We start from the raw sequence: 18,644 nt of genomic DNA on the forward strand, positions 1-18,644 counted from the left end.
TCCGTCTGCGACAGTGTGAAAGTTAGAGTAAGCATGTCATTAACAGTATTTATTAAAGTAATTTAATTGCAATCAAGTAACTTAATTACAGTAAGTTAGCATGCATTATTTCTGTCATGTAATGTTGATCTGACCTAAAGTTATGTCAGTGGCCAATCCGTGAATTAGAAATCTGGGGTAATAACTTCGTCTCTCAAAAAGTAATCAATGCGGGTGTATACGTTATGTACATGAGTGAAATGGGTAGTCCGGTTCCGTTGGATGGAAGAATCTCCACACGTCGGATAGGTTGGAATTTTCAATGTGCACTCTTAAGAAGGATTTAAAATAAAAAATAAATAACCGACACAATATCAGAAGTACAGGTATATAGAGGAGCTTCCTTATTGTTTAAGGGTTGCGCTAATATCCACATTCAAGTAAATATACAGCAAAACTAATCCCGCAGTCGGTTCGAATTTTGAGAAACTATTCCTACATAGCATAATATTGTGCCCCCCTTTAGACTGAGGGTTGGCAATGGGTCTGCACCTGAGGGCTTGACTATGAAGAGTCCGTCCAATCCCATAACTTCCTAACGCAGGGGGTGTCCAAACTAGGGCCCAGGGCCCATTTGTGGACTGCTGTCTATTTTTTAGCGGCCGGCTAAGATGTGTAAGAACGCAAATAAACTATTTACAACTAAAATAGAAACAATTTGTCTCAATCACACCCTGGTGAATCATGATAATTCAATGTTATAAGCAAAAATCATTTCCTCCACTCTCTGCTCCATCCCAACATCTAATTTGTGAAAATATCAAATCTAAATAGTTCAGGTTATTATGGTTTGCTCTTGTTCTGGTTCTAAATGTGGAGATGAGATTCGGTTGCTGCAAAGTGCTGGGATGGCTCTATTCTAGTGGGTAGAGGCCAGTGGGTCACGCCAAAAATCCTGAAAAATCCAAACTATTTGCTTGTTCCCTTTGACAGACTGCTGTGATGTAGCAGTTTTTCAAAATAATTATAATATAAAGTCCCCTCCAAAAGTATTGGAACGGCAAGGTCATTCCATTGTTTTTTTTTTTTGTTTTGTTTACTGGACTTTTGGGTTTCAGGTGGAAAAATAATTATGAGACAAAATTTCAGAATTCCAGCATGGTATTTACATCCAAACAAAAGTTAAGTTTAAGTTAATTTAATCATGTCTGTTCCAATATTTTTGCTCCCTTGAAAAGTGGGTGGCTTCAAACAAAAGATGCTCTGTCCTGAGTCGTTTAACATATCTTGATGTAAATACCATGAAATGGAAGCTGCAATTCTGAAATTTTGTCTCATATTCATCTTTTGATTTGAAACCCAAAGTCTTCAGGATACAACAAAAACAAAGGAATTGACCTTGCCGTTCCAATACTTTTGGAGGGGACTGTAACATTGCTTTTAGCGTGTTTAATAAATTAAAGTCGAAGCATGTCAAACTGACCCTTGTATCCATAGATTTTTCTGTATATGGCCATTGGAGGAAAAGGTTTGGACACTTCTGCTCTGAAATGTAAACGCTATTCATACTCCAGCAAATAGATTTTCTGGTAAAAAGTGGTATAGAACCTCCCTAAAATCAGGTCGTGATCACAGTCTCATGTAAAATTCTGTACAGTATATGCTCTGTATAAAGTCCCTCATAGTCATGCATAACCACAAAGAAACTATAATGAACAACTAATACATGGTTATGTGATAAATTAATAATGACCTCAGTGTATCAAGAAAGAGGGATGATTGCTTATTTCCCAAGGAAACAACATTTACTGATCTCTTATTGCTCTCAATTTACACTCACACATTCTTTGCAGATGAGTGTAAGCTAGACTCGCTCTTAAATATTTTTAATAGATGTGCGTTTTGCAGAAACAAAGAGGTACTTTACGATTCTTAGCTGCTTGCGCTTTAAAACTTCCATCCTTCATTCTCTTTCTGCTGCCAAAGAGCTCATCATCCTCATCTGTAGACACTTCCTCGGGACATCGAACTTGAGGAAAGATGCCTAACAGGAAAATAAAACAATGAGTCACATAATACATGGGAAACAGAAAGAAATTGTGTGACCAAACTATTAACAAAAGCAATACCTTCACTGAGATCCCGCAACCTGCCATTCAAAAGAGAGAAAAGTGTATTGAAAGAAAAGTGGGGCTGTGTCATAAATTACATTCTCTTGGCAAGAAAATCATTAAAACTGCAACAATATATCAATCGACAATTCAGATGATCAAATTAACGACTATTTTGCTTATCGTTTAGAGACCTTGTTTAACTTAAAATTGTCCAAATCCTATTAATTTCAGCCTCTCAAAGGTAAATATTCTCAGATTTCTGCAATGCTCCATGAAAGAAGTCTGATTATCTTTGTTTTGAATCAAAATAAGAGAAGTGCAAATATCTGCTTTTAATGTGGAAAACAATGATCAACATGTTTCCCTATTTTATCAAATGATGTTTGAGCATTTTTTCAAATGAAAATGTCCTGTTTTTGAGTAAAATGATGGAAATTAAAAATATTTGTAACCGATTATTCAAAAGAATAATCAACAGATTGATTGATTATTAAAATCGTTAGTTGAAAGGGTTGCAACGAAGGGAAAAAAATATATAAATAAATAAATAATAAAAAAATCACAGTTCAATCGGGTCATGGTTTTGAGTCAAAGATCAGATCATTTTTCGGATCAGCAAAAAAGGAAAGAAAAAAAGAAAAATGAAAAAAACTGTCCTCCATTTATTTTGTAAAACCATTTTTCTCATTAAATAAAAACAACATTCAACTCAAACTGTCAAATATGGCATTTATATGATGAGACAACAATCTAAAGCGCAATATAAGTCACGATACCTCCTCCTTTTATACATGGACCGTGAACAAAAAACATCTCAAAGTGCAATTTAACAAATATGCTCTTCCTTTAAATACGGATAATGAATCAAACACAAGCCAATGTCCACATCATTGATGAAAAAAAGGTAAACAAAGCATACTGATCTTATAATTGTACATTATCTGTGGTGACTGGGATATCAGTATTGGGTCTCGCTATCTTACACTCAGTAACTGCGCCAGATTTGTTCCTGTGATTTGTTACCCTAGATGTCCACCTAGCCCACATTTTTTGTCTTTTCCTGCTCAGAAAGACTTGGCTCAATCATCGCACTAAAGTGGGTGTGCGACAGGATTACATGCGTTTTGCACAACTAAGTATGGCCTCGTCTCTTGAGCAATAAACATCGCAATAGCTTCTGTAATAGCTTAAGACCGCTGCTCAGTTGGATTGTGCAACAAAGTGCTGCTTAAATGCCACAACGATAAGCGGTTGTTGGCCAGCCTTCGTCTTACACGCGACTTAACGGACACAAGATTGAGCGTTTTTAAGTTTCTCTTCTCCTCCACTACGCTAGGCATTACTATTGTCTGTCGCAACGCTTGACAAGTGAGTGTGGATTAAGCATGCTGCAAATCCTTTTTTCCACCAGACAAGAACTTATCGAGACGGGTACGCGTGCAGTGCGAAGTCACCTCCACACTTGGATCAATCCGCGCACCATGTGTGCGCCGAACCGTGGCGAGTGATCCGTACGGATCCCAGATTAAGGATGAAATCCATAAAATTACGTGGTTTGCCGCAGAGATCAGTTTTAGCCCGTCCTATTCAATTTGTGTATGGTCCCTCTTGGCCATGTCATCAGGAGGCATGGAGTGAACTTCCACAGCTATGCTGATGATACGCAGGTATATATCTTCGTGTCTCCTGATGACACCAGTCCAATGGATACCCTTTTCAACTATATTTTAGACAAATCCTGGATGGAAGAGAACTTTCCCCATCTTAACCAGGACAAAACTGAATGAAGTTTTAGTCATCGCCCCTGAGGCCCTTTGAGAAAAATGTCTGACTAAACTACATGTGCTGTTCCTAAACCTTCCCTACTTGGTTTTCTCTATGTCTGCCGTAAGTTATTATTGTCTTACTTTTAACTGTGTGTGTGTGTGTCTCTCTCTCTCTGTGTTAGTAATTCTATAGTATACTGGTACTACACTGAATAGTTACATTGTGTAATATAAAACAAACCTATTACTGTTTCATTTGGCAAGCTCTCTGTACCTTTTCATTATTCTGTCATCTTGTAACCTTTAAAATGTCAAAAATCTTTTATCATGTGATCAGATCGGGTCATCCCTAGAATTTGCAATGATAATGATTTGGGTGTCTCAACTACAAACAGCTAATATGAGTTAGTGGGTGGGGTGCCATTGTTCTTCTGAAAACATTTTGAGAAATAATCATGAGCGCCTCTGCTGGTTGCAGAAAAGTAGTGCACTCAATCTTACCTTTAATTTCTTGGTGACAAGTACCCTAATTTCTCATGTATAATACGCACCAATGTATAATAAGCAACCCCAAAGTTGACCTCAAAATTCTAGAAAACCCTTCTACCCATGTACGACCCCAATTCCAATGAAGTTGGGACGTTGTGTTAAGCAAAAACAGAATATAATGATTTGAAAATCATGTTCAACCTATATTTCATTGAATACACTACAAAGACAAGATATTTAATGTTCAAACTGGTATACTTTGTTTTTAGCAAATAATCATTAACTTAGAATTTTATGGCTGCAACACGTTCCTAAAAAGGGTCATGTTTACCACTGTGTTATATCACCTTTTCTTTTAACAACATTCAATAAACATTTAGGAACTGAGGACACTAATTGTTGAAGCTTTGGAGGTGGAGGTCATTTTCCCCTATACCCATGTATAATGGGCACTATTGACTTTTGACCATTTTTGGGGGGAAAAATGTGCATTATACACAAGAAATTACGGTAATCAACAATCAATTTCACACAATCAACAATTGTTAATGATCAATTGACCAATTATATTCATCTCCACTCACAAGACCATTATTAAATAAGACTTTATACACAGACCACAACATTTAGTACGATAAAGCACTTTAGAATGATTACAACTTTTGAAACTGTCGGCGAGATTACACTACTTACACTTTGATGATTTTGTAGAGTCTCCGTCTATTAGGGCTGGGTGTGCTACTTCGACTAGACATCTTGAACAGCTCGTCAGCGAGAGCTGCATAGTTAAACTATAAAACAAATGTTTTATTAGAAGGGGGGCAAACAAAATGTGGTATCCTTCAAGATTCAGACGAAAGTTGTACCAAATAGCATTACCAATCAAAAGAAAGTATCTCGATCAGGATTTTTGGGGCCGATCAGCGAGTTTAAAAAAGACGATAACCGATCACCGATCCAATCACAAGATGGAGCAATGTGTCAATTTAAATGACTTGTTCATTTACTGCATATACTTGTGTACTTAATTGTTAAAACAAATTACATTTACAATAAATGTATCTTTTTATGCCAGTGAGGCATAGTGACAGACAGAACAAATAAATCGTCTCCTATTAGATGGCAGGAAGTACATACAGTAATTAATGTATCCACTTTTTGTGACATTTTTGTTTGTTGGTGTGCCGTGATATTTTTCACTTGTAAAATATGTGCCTTGGCTCCATAAAGGTTGGACATCACTGCTCTAGTCAGGTGATGTATTCTAATCAGTCAGGTCAAACCAACATGACATGACAGAAATAATGGGTGCTAACTTACTGTAATTAAATTACTTCACGCACACCAAAAATTTAGAAAAGTAACTAAACTAAAAGAAAGTCCTCTCCCAAGCATCGGTGACCAACAACACACGTTTTCCCCCATTTTGTTCTTCCAAGCACACGGCGAATCCATTATTGTTGTCGTCGCCATGATCACAAGTGTATCCGGTCGTGTTTGAGTTGGCAAGATAAAGCCCAGTGATTGTAAAAAAACGGGATGCGGTGGTATCGGAATACACGATTTTATTGCAGTAGTCTGACATAGTACAATCGTGAAAGACCAAATTTGTCCTGTAGTCCGATCCGGGCATTACGTGGTGCCCGTCTCCGGCCTGTTGTCTAGACGTCCCACACCGCCGACATGTTTTTTTTTTTTTTTTTTTAAATAACCTTATTGGCCGTCAGATATTTACAGTACTCTGTAAATACTCTGTCTGTCCCACACCGCCGACATGTTTTTAAAAAAAATAACTATTGGTGATCAGATATTTACAGTACTACGTCAAAAGACACGCGACAAGGCTAAAAATAAACTAGCTGTTGGGATTCGAATATACTGTACACGACGGCGACGTGGAGTAAATATCTTTTGCGGAGCCGATCATGATCATAAAATGCTAATTATCAGCCGATACCGATCAGACCGATTTCCGGTGAAAAGCCTAAATATGAGTTCATTACTTCACCTGGGGGAAAAAACTTATTTTGGATAAAATTACAAAACCAACCTGTAGAACTGACACGTTGTCTCCTGACTTAAGCTCATGATCAGCCAAGTAGGATTTACTACCTGAAAACAAATAAACCGGCAGTTGTGTCTTTGTGGTATTTTAAAAAAAGCACACCTTCTACACATGCAACAAATGAGCGAAATAATAAATGAGTACAACCCCTTGGAAAAAAATTTTCAATCAACTCCTTGATTTATTTTAGATTGTATCTTAATGTAATATGCACTTTTGCTAGACTTATGTAGTTGTTTATGTAACGTTGCAGCATTTATTTTTGTGTGTGTAATGAAAAACCTAATTTGCAATCAATGCTCCACCACACCGGTGGGAGTATGTTGTAGTGTGCCACAGAAAATATTGATTTTAGAAGGCAACTCAAGACTTTGGTATAAAAAAAATAAAATAAATAAACGTCAGTGTAATAATTTATGTTAAGTACTGTTTCGGAACATGTGGCGTGTCCTGTGAAATGTAGTACCATTAATCTGCCTAACGAGGTTATTCTCATCCCCTTTAAAGGACTCTGCGGCTTTCAGCTCCTTCATCAAATCTTCAATGGCATCGGGAGCCTGGTCAATAATCGTCCTGAAGATGCTGTTGCAGATGGCTTGAAAAAGTGTCCGACTGGTCAGACCGACACGTAAAGAGAATCAGTGAATGTCAAATATTACAAGCAAGCAATAAGCACAAGATCATGAAATAATTTACAGATTTCTGGAGGTGGGGGGGTAGGATTTGAGTGGGTGGTCCCCCCCCCCCTTTTTTTTTTGTTCCAAAAGGGGGATCACACTCCTACGCCTCCCTGGTAAGGTCTATTCAGGGGTTCTGCAGAGCCGTCACCTTATCACGGTGGAGGGGTTTGAATGTCCCAGTGATCCTAGGAGATAAATTGTCTGGGGCTTTATGCCCCTGCCAGGGTTACCCATGGGAAACAGGTCCTAGGTGAGGAACCAGAAAAAGCACGTCTAGAATGAACGCTTATGATGATTAACATAAATGGACACCAGTTTCCCTTGCCCGGAAGCGGGTCACCGGCGCGAACAGTGCTGGACTTAGTGCTGGGTGAAATCACCCATGCACTTGCTAATGTAGGCGGTAATAGTCTCTATGTAATCCTGAAGGCCTGTAATGGAGATGTAGGTGGCAGCCTGTTTGAACATGGTCGAGTCTGTGGTGCCAAAACAGTCTTGAAGTGCCTCTAGGGACCCTTCTGGCCGCACTCATACCAGTTTCCTAACTGGTTGGGTGACTTGAACCAGTGGTCTGGAAGCTGGCATTAGCAGTGACGTTGTCTGAGGCACCGAGGTGGGGGAAGGGAAGGGCCTTGTAGACTCCTCTCAGGGGGGGGTAAAAACATTGTCCAGAGTGCTATTTCTCCGTGTTGAGTAGACTTTTGGAAACACGGTCTTGAGGTCAGCATGGTTGAAATCCCCAGTCAGTATGAGGAAAGCATTTGGGTGGGCGTCCTGCAGCTCACTGATGTGATTGTATAGTTCACTCAGCACCTCACTCCTGATGAGGGTTGGGCACAGAGAACCAAGAACCGATTGGAACCGGGACTGACGTTCCGGTTCTCCCAGAATTGTTAAAATTTTAAAATTTCGGTTCCCAGTTTAGATGCCTAGTCCTCTGGCCCTGAATAAGAAGTGGCGAAAACCAACGAAGAAGGGGCCAAAACCAACGAAGAACGCGCACGAAGGGGTGCTCCGAGTGGGGCATGCACCGCCATTACGACTCGTTAAAAAGTTGTTAAAATGAGGAATTAAAAAAAAAAAACACGACTTGCGTCCTTCATGTGCTAACAAAAACATGCAACAGTATGACAAGAACGATGGGGAAAGAACATTGAAAGAACATTCCTAGTGGTTCTGGTTGAGTATATTAAAATATTTTATCTCGTCTAAAATTACAAAAAATAAATTTCATATGACAGTGTGATCTTACAGTGTTTTAACTAAATGATTCTGATACAAGTAATTTTCTGAACAAAGAACACATTCTCTGCCATTTACAGTGTGTCGCTGAACACACTTCGTGCATGTGAACATGAATGCCGGCCACACTAAAATGGGTGCCAAATATGGCATTTGTCACCTGACACATGAAGGCTTGTATACAGGGTGTTAAGACGGGTATTTTTCCGAGAAGTCCCGAACAAAAGCTGGCACTCTAGAATGATTACAAACTGTCGTTCGAAAACTGCTCACACACACCAGAATGAGCGCGTTCTCATTCACGTCCATCAGGCAGAAATGAACTGAGTTCAGTTCACGTTCGCCCAAAGCATGAACTCTCGTTACGACGGTACTCATAATGAACAGAAACGCTCAGCAGGGCGAATGTTATGTTGGTAAGGTAGACTTGTGTTAATTTCACTTATTTGTGCTGTTTATGTCACCTTCTCATCCACGATGCGGCATCTTCGGCGGAGAGAAAGGTCCGTCCGTCCGTGTTACAACGAACAGTTGCTCGCCTTGCATCTCACAACAAAATGCTCCCACATTCTGTTTTTCTCTTTTCAATTCGGCTTTGTGTTGCATCTTCCCGCTGTGTTCCCGCTCCTCCAACCAAACAACTTCATTTCCACATTGTACTTCCCACGCATCGGTGACGTAAGCGCCTTGTGCCACATAGGCCCCTGCATGCTTCCGTATGAGCGACTGTCTCTGCGGTAAAACTGTGATTCTCAGTTTTGCATTTCAGTTAGGTTTTAGAGGAGAAAAATGCTAATTTTAACTCGCAAACTGTGACGCGATACCGCTTAAATCGAGCCTTTTTTGATAACATTTCTAAAAGATTCATTGAAATGCACTGAACTCTAGTTTAGGCCTGTCACGATAATTATGATATCGACTTAGCATTCAAAAAATGGACATGACTTCTGATGACTTGATGAATTCTGATTGTTGTGGTGATGGCAGCCGATGGCGAGTTGGACTGTGCGGCAGCTAGGCTAGTACGTGTTTGCCGCTAGTGGTTTATAGTAGTTTAACACACAAGTGGGGTTTGGCTCCGTCCATTACTCCACAGCCTTGTTCCATGTGCCACAACAGAGACTCAAAAGGGAATGTTAACTGTTTATTACGTTCACTAGTCCGCAAGCTAAAGAGCTAATCAGCAAAAAAGCTAAATCAACCACGGTGAGGTCATTTAAAACATCAGCAGGCACTCTGAATTGTTGTGTGCGTTAGTCCCCACATAACACAAACGTGCAGTGGCACGAATTCAGCATTTAATTGACAATTGAGCATAGAGCATACGAGTGATTGACAGATGAAGGTCATCTCCAGCGCCTTGAGCAGATACACCCATACAGTCCTGCATACAGCCTTATTTTTTATCATTTTCAGAGACTTATATTCATGGTGATTTTTTTTTTATTCATTAAAATTTGCCAGGCTTTTTAAAAAGACTTCTGTGGTGTGTCAAACTTACAACAATTTTTGGGCTTCTTTAGTGGGTTTATGACTATATACCACTGTGCCAAAAATGTAATATTTAAGTGCAATTTTTGTGAACAGCCCGAGTCTGTTTTATTTATATTTTTATTTTCTGAAGAATATGTTACTTATTGTTCTATATTTCAATGCCAATGTTCAATATTCTTTAGAATTAAATGTTAATTGATCTTAAAAAGGATCAACATGAATTATAATGCTCTAATACCTTTATATCAGTGGAAAAGAAACAACAGCAATACTGTAATTTCTTGCAATAGTTTTGGGGAAAATATAGCGAAAGAAAAATTCCAAAAATTTCTAAAATGCTAAAAATGTACTGAGATCAGAAAAAACTACTGTGGGGAAAAGGCCGCAACAATCATAAAAATTTTGTAGTAGCAATATACGTCTCTTGACAGATATCAAGCAAAGGAAGCTAAGAGTGTTGGACTTACTTCTTGGTTTTGGCTGCCGTTTTGCAGAATGGCTCTATAAATATCAGGTTCTGGTCAGCTGTGAGCTGTAGAAAGAAAGAAAAAAATACAAGAAGGATCGCCACTATTGTCTTTTATCGGTTATTAATATTTCCTCATTTGTTGCAGAATCCTCTAACTGATGCTTCATTCAAATGAAAGGAAGTGTATGCTAAACTACTATAATACTAGCATTAAAAGTGGATGAGTGTCCAATGAAGAATTTGATACAGTATCTCCTTCATAACTTCCTTTCATTTCAATGATTTTCTGTGTAGTGAAACACCTTCATTGAACCGCTTCGACAGGTTCAAAAATAAAAAAATAAATAAATAAAAACAAAACTTAAACCAATAACCAAAATGTCTGCCGACGCTCCGTAGTCCAAATGACTCTTTTCTTGATCACAAATGTACCTCTGAAGCACCCACAACTCCTAGCTCAGTCAAGTAGAGGTCAAAGATATGGAACTGCAGACCAGCGGGTGCATCATTGCCACTGTTCAGGACCTCTGTCGCAAAGACTTCCAGAAATCTTGCAACCGCACTGAAAAAACAAGGGCACAATGTATATAATTTAATGTATGTTATGACACTGCACAAATTGTATTTTGAGGTTACCTGCTCTCCCAGTTTTTTCTCTTCAGCATCTCAAAGCTTTTCCTGAACATGAAGCGGACTAGCTGTAACATGAAAAACAGGCGCTCCATAAGGGGAGAAAGGGGATGCTGATTCAGCTGGCTACAGTCGAGGTGCCCTTGAGCAAGTCCCCACCACTCCAGCTCAAGTGGTGCAGCACTCAATGCGCACCTCTTTCACTCTGAATCTCTCTCCTTTATTTGCGACAGTCAAAATTGAGATCACGATTAAAATTCGATAAATTCCGCAGCCCTACTTCAAATACAATAAAAGCACAAGATAAATAGCAACAGTGAAACAGAAATGCATATTTATTTCAAGGCATCTTACAACACGCTGTGCTGTGGAAATATAATAAGATCGGCTTGTTGAAATGGAATTCTGAGTGATATTTTTAGTCCTTGTTTCTTTGTTTCTATGCCATGCCTTCAAAATATGTGAAAACGGTCAGTGGCACTAAAAAGTTCGGGACCGCTCTTATTTTATATTATACATAGGCTTTACACAATCAGGATTTTAGGGCCAATCACCGAGTTTAAAAAACGATAACCGATAACCGTTCACAAGATGGAGCAATGTGTCTATTTAAATGACTCGTTCATTTACTGTATATACTTGTGTATTATATACTAAGTATCTTCAAAAGTATTCACCATTCAGGTCACATATTGTAATCAGTCAGGTAAAAAAAACCATTACAACATGTCAGAAATAATGGATGCTAACTTACTGTAATTAACTTATTGCAATAACTTCACACATACCAAAACTTTAGAAAATGATTTGAAAGAACCCTGGTATGTTTACGTACAACCGTTAGTGCTATCACTAGCTTGCTAGGCAACATAACGTTTTGTTGTCCACATTTTGTTCTCATAATACACACGGCACAATCCAGTGTTGTTGTCACCATGGTAACGAGTGTATCCGGTCACGTTTGAGTTGACAAGATAAAGCCCAGTGATCGTAGAAGACGGGACGTGGTGGTATCGGGATACAAGATTTTATTGCAGTAGCCTGACATCGTGCAATCGTCTGATCCACGCATTACACGCTGTCTGTCTCAGACGTCTTATCTGTCCCACACCGCCGACATTTTTGTCTAGTTTGGTTTGGTTTTTTTGGTTTTTTATAAATAACTATTGGAGCCTATCCCAGCTGACTCTGGGCGAGAGGGGGTTACACCCTGAATTGGTCGCCAGCCAATCACAGGGCACATATAAACAAACAACCATTCACACTCACAGACACTTACGGGGAAATTTAGAGTCTCCAATAAACCTACCACGCATCTTTTTGGGATGTGGGAGGAAACCGGAGTACCTGGAGAAAACCCACACATGCACGGGGAAAACATGCAAACTCCACACAGGCGTGGCTGGGATTTGAACCCTCAGAAGTGTGAGGCAGATGTGCTAACCAGTACAAGTATATTCTAAACCTAGGGGAAACACGGGAGAAGTCCTCACACAAACCTGGAAAAACTTGTCCATTCGCAGTCTGTCGATACCAGTCCACTCTCTTTTGAAGGTCTTCAGGCAGCTATCCAGATATAGTAGTTCTGTAGAAAAACGCATTCTTTCACAACTGGCTTTTCTCATTCTGATTTAATTGCATTGAGAATTATACCAGCATAGGGTCAAAGTTAGGGATGCACAGTAACTGTTTTGTTTTTTTCCCCGCCACACTGATAACCGATAACGTACTGCTTTTCCAAGCCACTTGACATTTCTCAGTATTAAAAGCGGAGACCCCCTACTGATGTATATTGTACATAATTGTGTTTTATATCAAACTGGTTGCATAATAGAATGCCTTTTGATTCATATAAATTAATAGTCGTATACGAATATCATACCAACATTTATTATCATATATCTGTATTGAACATATGTAATATAACAAGAAAAAAATGCCTTTTTATTGTCACAACAACACAAGTACAATGAGACTGAGATGAGAATGTATAAACGTACTTTGTTATTGTGCAATCATACTACAGTATTGATAAATCATGAACTCTTTTTTTCCTCAAACAACCTGGATCATCTTGAATGACACAGGTTCAAATATTCATGTTTTTTTAAACTATATAAGAAAAGGTGATCATGTTAATTTTAAAATGTTGGGGCAAGGGTGTGGGTTCGAACAAGCCGGCAGACGCGCATCTTTAGTTGATACGGACTCGCGCTGACTCCGTCAAATGTGGGATGGCCAGTGTAAAGACTTTAGAATTGGAGTAATATGCTCTGACTTCTTTGTTCTGGTCAGAACACGAGGTGCAGTATTCTGAATGAGCTGCAGCTGTTTAATGCTCTTTTTAGGGAGTCCAGTCAGAAGACCATTACAATAGTCAAGGCTACTTGAGAAAAAAAAGCATGGATGAGCTTCTCCTGGTCTGCTTAATGTTAATTCCATTTGTAGATTATCTAATTTATTATCCAATGAGTGAGCATTGCAAAGGAAGATGTGTAGGTGCGGTGTTCTGCAGGGGTTAGCGTTTACCTAAGCTGTTAGCCCACTGCAACAACTATGCTTCTGTATGCGGTCCAACCGCCCCCGCTCGCTCCTCTGTCAGCTTGAGCTGCTAAGCGAGTCCGCTGGGTCTTGCCGAGAGCTGCTCTCCAAAGGACAATAGTGTCTTAGTTATGAACTAAAAGTCAGTGGACCCTCGTAATTTCAGCAAGTGCTGCCGCTCATATGCTAATTTACTGAGGACATTGACTATTTTTGGTGTATTAGGCTCAGAATTATGATGGAAATATCCACGACTGACCCAGGCTAACGCAAACAGCAGCCGCTGGCGACAAGCAAACCACTGAATGACATGGCTCTTTTTATCAGTCCAGTTTTTTTTTGGTATCGGACCAATGAGCGCGATTAATTTTTTTTCCCAAATATATAATAGTTATCGTGCATCCCTAGTCAAGTGTGATTGAACTTACGTCCATTAATATCGTGAAAGCTGTGAATCAGTGCGGAAATAGAGTCAGAAAGATCCTCCTGTGAACAAAAGTGTTGTTCATGTTAATGTTAATATATACGACCCCAATTCCAATGAAGTTGGGAGGTTGTGTTAAACAAATAAAAACAGAATACAGGAAGTCCTCGAGTTACGACGTACCCGACCTACGACGTTACGACGCCCGTGCCTCGTCTGCCATTTTGTCCCCAGCACCATGGTGTTTCTGATTAGCTAGTGCATAGTGCTGGTCTGTGTTCGTGCGCCGGGAGTATCGTTGCCTTTTTCGCCCTCCTTTTTTCACACTCTCAGCAGCAGGTAAGTAAAGGTAAGTACAGCATCTTATTTTTTTATTTTAATGTATTTTAGTTTATTTATACGAAGTGTTAACCTTTCCTGCTACGGTCACCTGACCGTGGTCGGGAGACGCAGGGGAGACGCCTTCTCCCGTCTCACTCACACATCGACACATACACACACACACACACACAATCACGTGGGACAATACCCGTAAGCACCCGAAGTATTTCGACTTTAACGGTGAAATCCGACTCACGCGGAAATTCGGGTTACGTCGCCAGTGTAGGAACGGAACTCGTTCGTAAATCGAGGACTTCCTATATATATGTATGTATGATACCTATATAAATCCATCTATCTATCTATCTATCTATCACACACATACAGTGGGTACGGAAAGTATTCAGAACCCCTTGAATTTTGCAGTCTTTGCTATATTGCAGCCATTTGCTAAAATCATTCAATCATTTTGCAGATTTATTAAAAAATAAAAACTGAAATAATCACACAGCTATAAGTATTCAGACCCTTTGCTCAGTATTTAGTAGAAGCACCCTTTTGAGCTTATACAGCCATTAGTCTTTTTGGGAATGATGCAATAAGTTTTTCACACCTGGATTTGGGGGTCCTCTGCCATTCCTCCTTGCAGATCTTCTCCGGTTCCGCCAGATTGGATGGTGAATGGTGGTGGACAGCCATTTTCAGGTCTCTCCAGAGATGCTCAATGGAGTTTAAGTCAGGGCTCTGGCTGGGCCATTCAAGAACAGTCACGGAGTTGTTCTGAAGCCACTCCTTCGTTATTTTAGCTGTGTGCTTAGGGCCATTATCTTGTTGGAGGCTGAACTTTCGGCCCAGTCTGAGGTCCTGAGCACTCTGGAGAAGGTTTTCGTCCAAGATATCCCTGTACTTGGCCGCATTAATCCCTGTCCCATTTCAGGATTATGGAGGCCACTGTGCTCTTAGGAACCTTAAGCGCAGCAGAATTCTTTTTGTAACCATGACCAGATCTGTGCCTAGCCACAATTCTGTCTCTGAGCTCTTCAGGCAGTTCCTTTGACCTCATGATTCCCATTTTCTCTGACATGCACTGTGAGCTGTAAGGTCTTAATTACACAGGTGTGTGGCTTTTCTAATCAAGTCCAATCAATATAATCAAACACAGCTGGACTCCAATGAAGGTATCGAAACATCTCAAGGATGATAAGAAGAAATGGACAGCAAACGATTTCAATATATGAGTGTCACAGCAAAGGGTCTGAATACTTATGGCTGTGTGATATTTCCGTTTTTCTTTTTTAATAAATCTACAAAGATTTCAACAATTCGTTTTTTTCTGTCAATATGGCGTGCAAATTAATGAGGAAAAAATGAACTTATGGTTTTAGCAAATGGCTGCAATATAACAAAAGAGTGAAAAATACTTTCCGTACCCACTGTAATATGATGAGGCGATTATACATTTACATGGTTTCACATTCATCATGGCACGAACGAAACTATTACGACAACGTGGCCCATGCCGAAAATGAGCTTCACAACCCTGCAACCTGTGATGTACGGCGCCTTCTCTGGGGATAAAAGGTCAACCCCGAGGAAAGATTTCTACTTCAGTTTTTTGTGATTCCTCTTCATCTCAAAACACACTTTGACAACAACCCCCGTCCCCCAAAAAAATCAATCAATCTCTCTCTCTCTCATATATACACACACACACACACACACACACACCTGTAAAAGTGGTTTGTCCTGCATCCACAGGCAGTAGAATAGACCTTTCCATAGCTTGAGCAGTTCTTCACTCGTAAAGCCATCTGGACAGAAAACAAACTGTAAGCGGTTTCTCATGGAAGAATCCAGTATTGCATTGCCATGGGAATCTGTTTTGAATCAACTTAAGCAAGTCACACATCACTCACATCCATAAAAAAAGGATTTCATAAAATCCAGAAAATTAGAAAATCATGAAAAATAACCAATACGAATTATACTTTTAAAGTGTAAAATAACATCCATCCATCCGTTTTCAGTTCCGCTTATCCTCACTATCCCAGGGCACAGATAGACTAACAACCATCCACACTCACATTCACACCTATGGGCAACTTTGAGTCTTCAATTAACCTACTATACATGTTTTGGGGATGTGGGAGGAAACTGGAGTGCCTGGAGAACCCCCCCACCACCCCCCGTTGACAATTGGACAGAGGTGTGCAAGCGACGGTCGAACTCTTGTTTTGAAAATAAACCCAAAATTTCCGCTACCCCCCCAGTTTAGTTGCAGATATCTGTTATTCACGAGTGGATCACTGCACAGCCCATACGCATGAATGGCCGTCGTGACGTAATTGTTCCAAGGAGAAATTGCAGATATCTAAAAAAAACATGAATTACAGATATCTGCAGCATATCCAGTGTAGCTGTTTATGCTACTTTTATATTAAAAAAAAAAAAAAAAAAAAAAGAGCTTGTCGTACTTATCTCTCCATCTTTAATTCTGAGGAGTCACAATTACGTTTCAAATATTCAAAATGTAATTAGAAACTAAGAAAGAGGTTGCTGCTGTTTATTATGTTACTCCGGTAAGTCAAATTTAGCTTTTAAATGTTGAATCTGCTTGCCATAAGATGTTAGTCAATGCGGCGGGATGGAACTTTTCGTTTAATAATTACTGTCATAAAATGCTTAATCCTGAGCCGATTCTTACAAATTGCGGCTCATTTTATTCGCGTATCACCCCTCTAGCCAAATAAATGGTCTATTTTTATTTACAGATATTTTTGGAAATTTTAGTAACATACATCAGATCGATGCTATTATTAGTTCTGAACGTTCCGAGTCTGAGTCTGCTTACCTGTCGTTTTCTGTGATCTGACGTTTATATACTTCTTCAACCTTTTTAACGCTTTTGTTCGGATAGGCTTCTCGTTTGAAGCTAACTTTTGTGCTAACTGAATCTCCGGCTCTTGAAGCGCCGCCATTTTCGTAGCTATTCACGTGGAGCTCCAGTGTCCAGTCCCACGTTCTTTCAGTCCGTCGCAATCAAATGACGTCACTACAATGTTCCAATTTCTCTCAGAGCTATCGCTATGGCAACGTTAAGTTTGCTTTTCTTTTTTTAAATCATCCATGGAGGGGAAAAACAAATGTGAATTCATATACTTGGAGCAATAAAGCGCATGTTAGTTTGTAATGCATCGTTTTTGGTTGGTGTCTAATTGTTATAATGGCAATGCTATTAATGTCAATATCATCGCGACTCCATTGATTTATCATCAAACAATGTCAGGACAAATATTTTTAAGTCCTAATACTTGGCCTAGAGGCTCATACTGGAAACAGCTCTATCCTTAAACATGATCCAGTGATTACAATTCTTTAATTGTTTGTTTTAGATATAAATCCTTATTAGAAGAAATTCTGTTGTAATTGGGAACTTTGTATATTTGAATTATCTCCATTTCTAAGAACATATGTGAGTTCCATAACTAAAGCCAAAAAATGCTGAAGACAAAAAAAAAAAAACATAATTTCAGAAATAACATTAATATCACAAAAAAACACCTGGTAATTTATCAGATAATGAATTACAAAATTTAATGAGTCTGCAAAATAAATTGGATATGAGCCCCACTTCCAGGACTTCTTCTTGTACTTTCATACTTTAAATTATACATAAAAAATAAATTGGATAAAACAATTCATTCAGAATCAATTCTCAGTTTTCCTAAAAATTTCCTTTTATTTTGTAATTATAATATCCAAAAACTCCCCACAAATCTATCCAACTTTCATACGGAGATGCTTCTCTCATGGTCATTGATTTATAAACATAATTTCTCTCCACATATATATTAATTATGGAATAATAAAGACATTTTATATTGAAACAAATCCTTATTTTACCCACACTGGTTTTCTAATAACATTCTTTTGGTTGGTCAATTATTTAACTCAAATGGCTCACTTTTGACATAATAGCAATTTATTTTGAAATATGGAATAATTTCTTTTAATGAATTTAATGTTGTTATAGATGCAATCTCTACTGGAGACATTATGCTATTTAAAAGTTCGGCAGTTCAGAACCCGAGTTTAAAAAATATTATCTATTGATCCAACCAAATTTGAAATCAGTGAGATTCGTTTCTCTTCAAGACGCAACAATAATCGTAATTTACGCACATTATTTCAAAAAGATGTTGCATCAATTGCGTATGTAGTTTAATTTTTGGAATAAGCTTGTTGATAATCTTTACTGGAAAAAAATAGGAATTTACCTGCAAAATATTTTATTAACAATAAAATGAAGGAAGTATCCTTTAAAATAATACATAGGTTTTACCCATGAAAAATTTTTCTACAACGCTTCATAAAAGACATTGATAGTAATTGCTGCTTTTGTGAAGGATCCCCTGAAAATATTTTTCATT

General features: G+C 38.8%; 1 protein-coding gene across 2 annotated transcripts in view; it reads right to left on the bottom strand.

Annotated features, from left to right (window-relative positions):
• The window catches only part of rrp1 (ribosomal RNA processing 1), a 43,743-nt gene extending 26,466 nt beyond the window's left edge, over positions 1–17,277 (bottom strand). The window contains exons 1-12 of one of the 2 annotated variants that reach the window (XR_009791140.1): positions 17,066–17,277; positions 15,943–16,025; positions 13,898–13,955; positions 12,428–12,513; positions 10,935–10,996; positions 10,731–10,860; positions 10,297–10,361; positions 6,880–7,025; positions 6,399–6,460; positions 5,042–5,139; positions 2,109–2,128; positions 1,907–2,023 (exon numbers count right to left, since the gene is read on the bottom strand). Coding sequence is in view for 1 of the 2 variants with exons in the window: in XM_061792606.1 (XP_061648590.1) it covers positions 1,907–2,023; positions 2,109–2,128; positions 5,042–5,139; positions 6,399–6,460; positions 6,880–7,025; positions 10,297–10,361; positions 10,731–10,860; positions 10,935–10,996; positions 12,428–12,513; positions 13,898–13,955; positions 15,943–16,025; positions 17,066–17,192 (1,054 nt within the window). In the remaining variant the exon portion in view is untranslated. The remainder of the gene's footprint in view (positions 1–1,906; positions 2,024–2,108; positions 2,129–5,041; positions 5,140–6,398; positions 6,461–6,879; positions 7,026–10,296; positions 10,362–10,730; positions 10,861–10,934; positions 10,997–12,427; positions 12,514–13,897; positions 13,956–15,942; positions 16,026–17,065) is intronic. The other variant, XM_061792606.1, reaches the window with a different exon arrangement.
• Between the last annotated feature and the right edge of the window lie 1,367 nt (positions 17,278–18,644).

Source organism: Phyllopteryx taeniolatus, chromosome 12 (genome assembly GCF_024500385.1).
Source record: "Phyllopteryx taeniolatus isolate TA_2022b chromosome 12, UOR_Ptae_1.2, whole genome shotgun sequence".
NCBI lineage: Eukaryota > Metazoa > Chordata > Actinopteri > Syngnathiformes > Syngnathidae > Phyllopteryx > Phyllopteryx taeniolatus.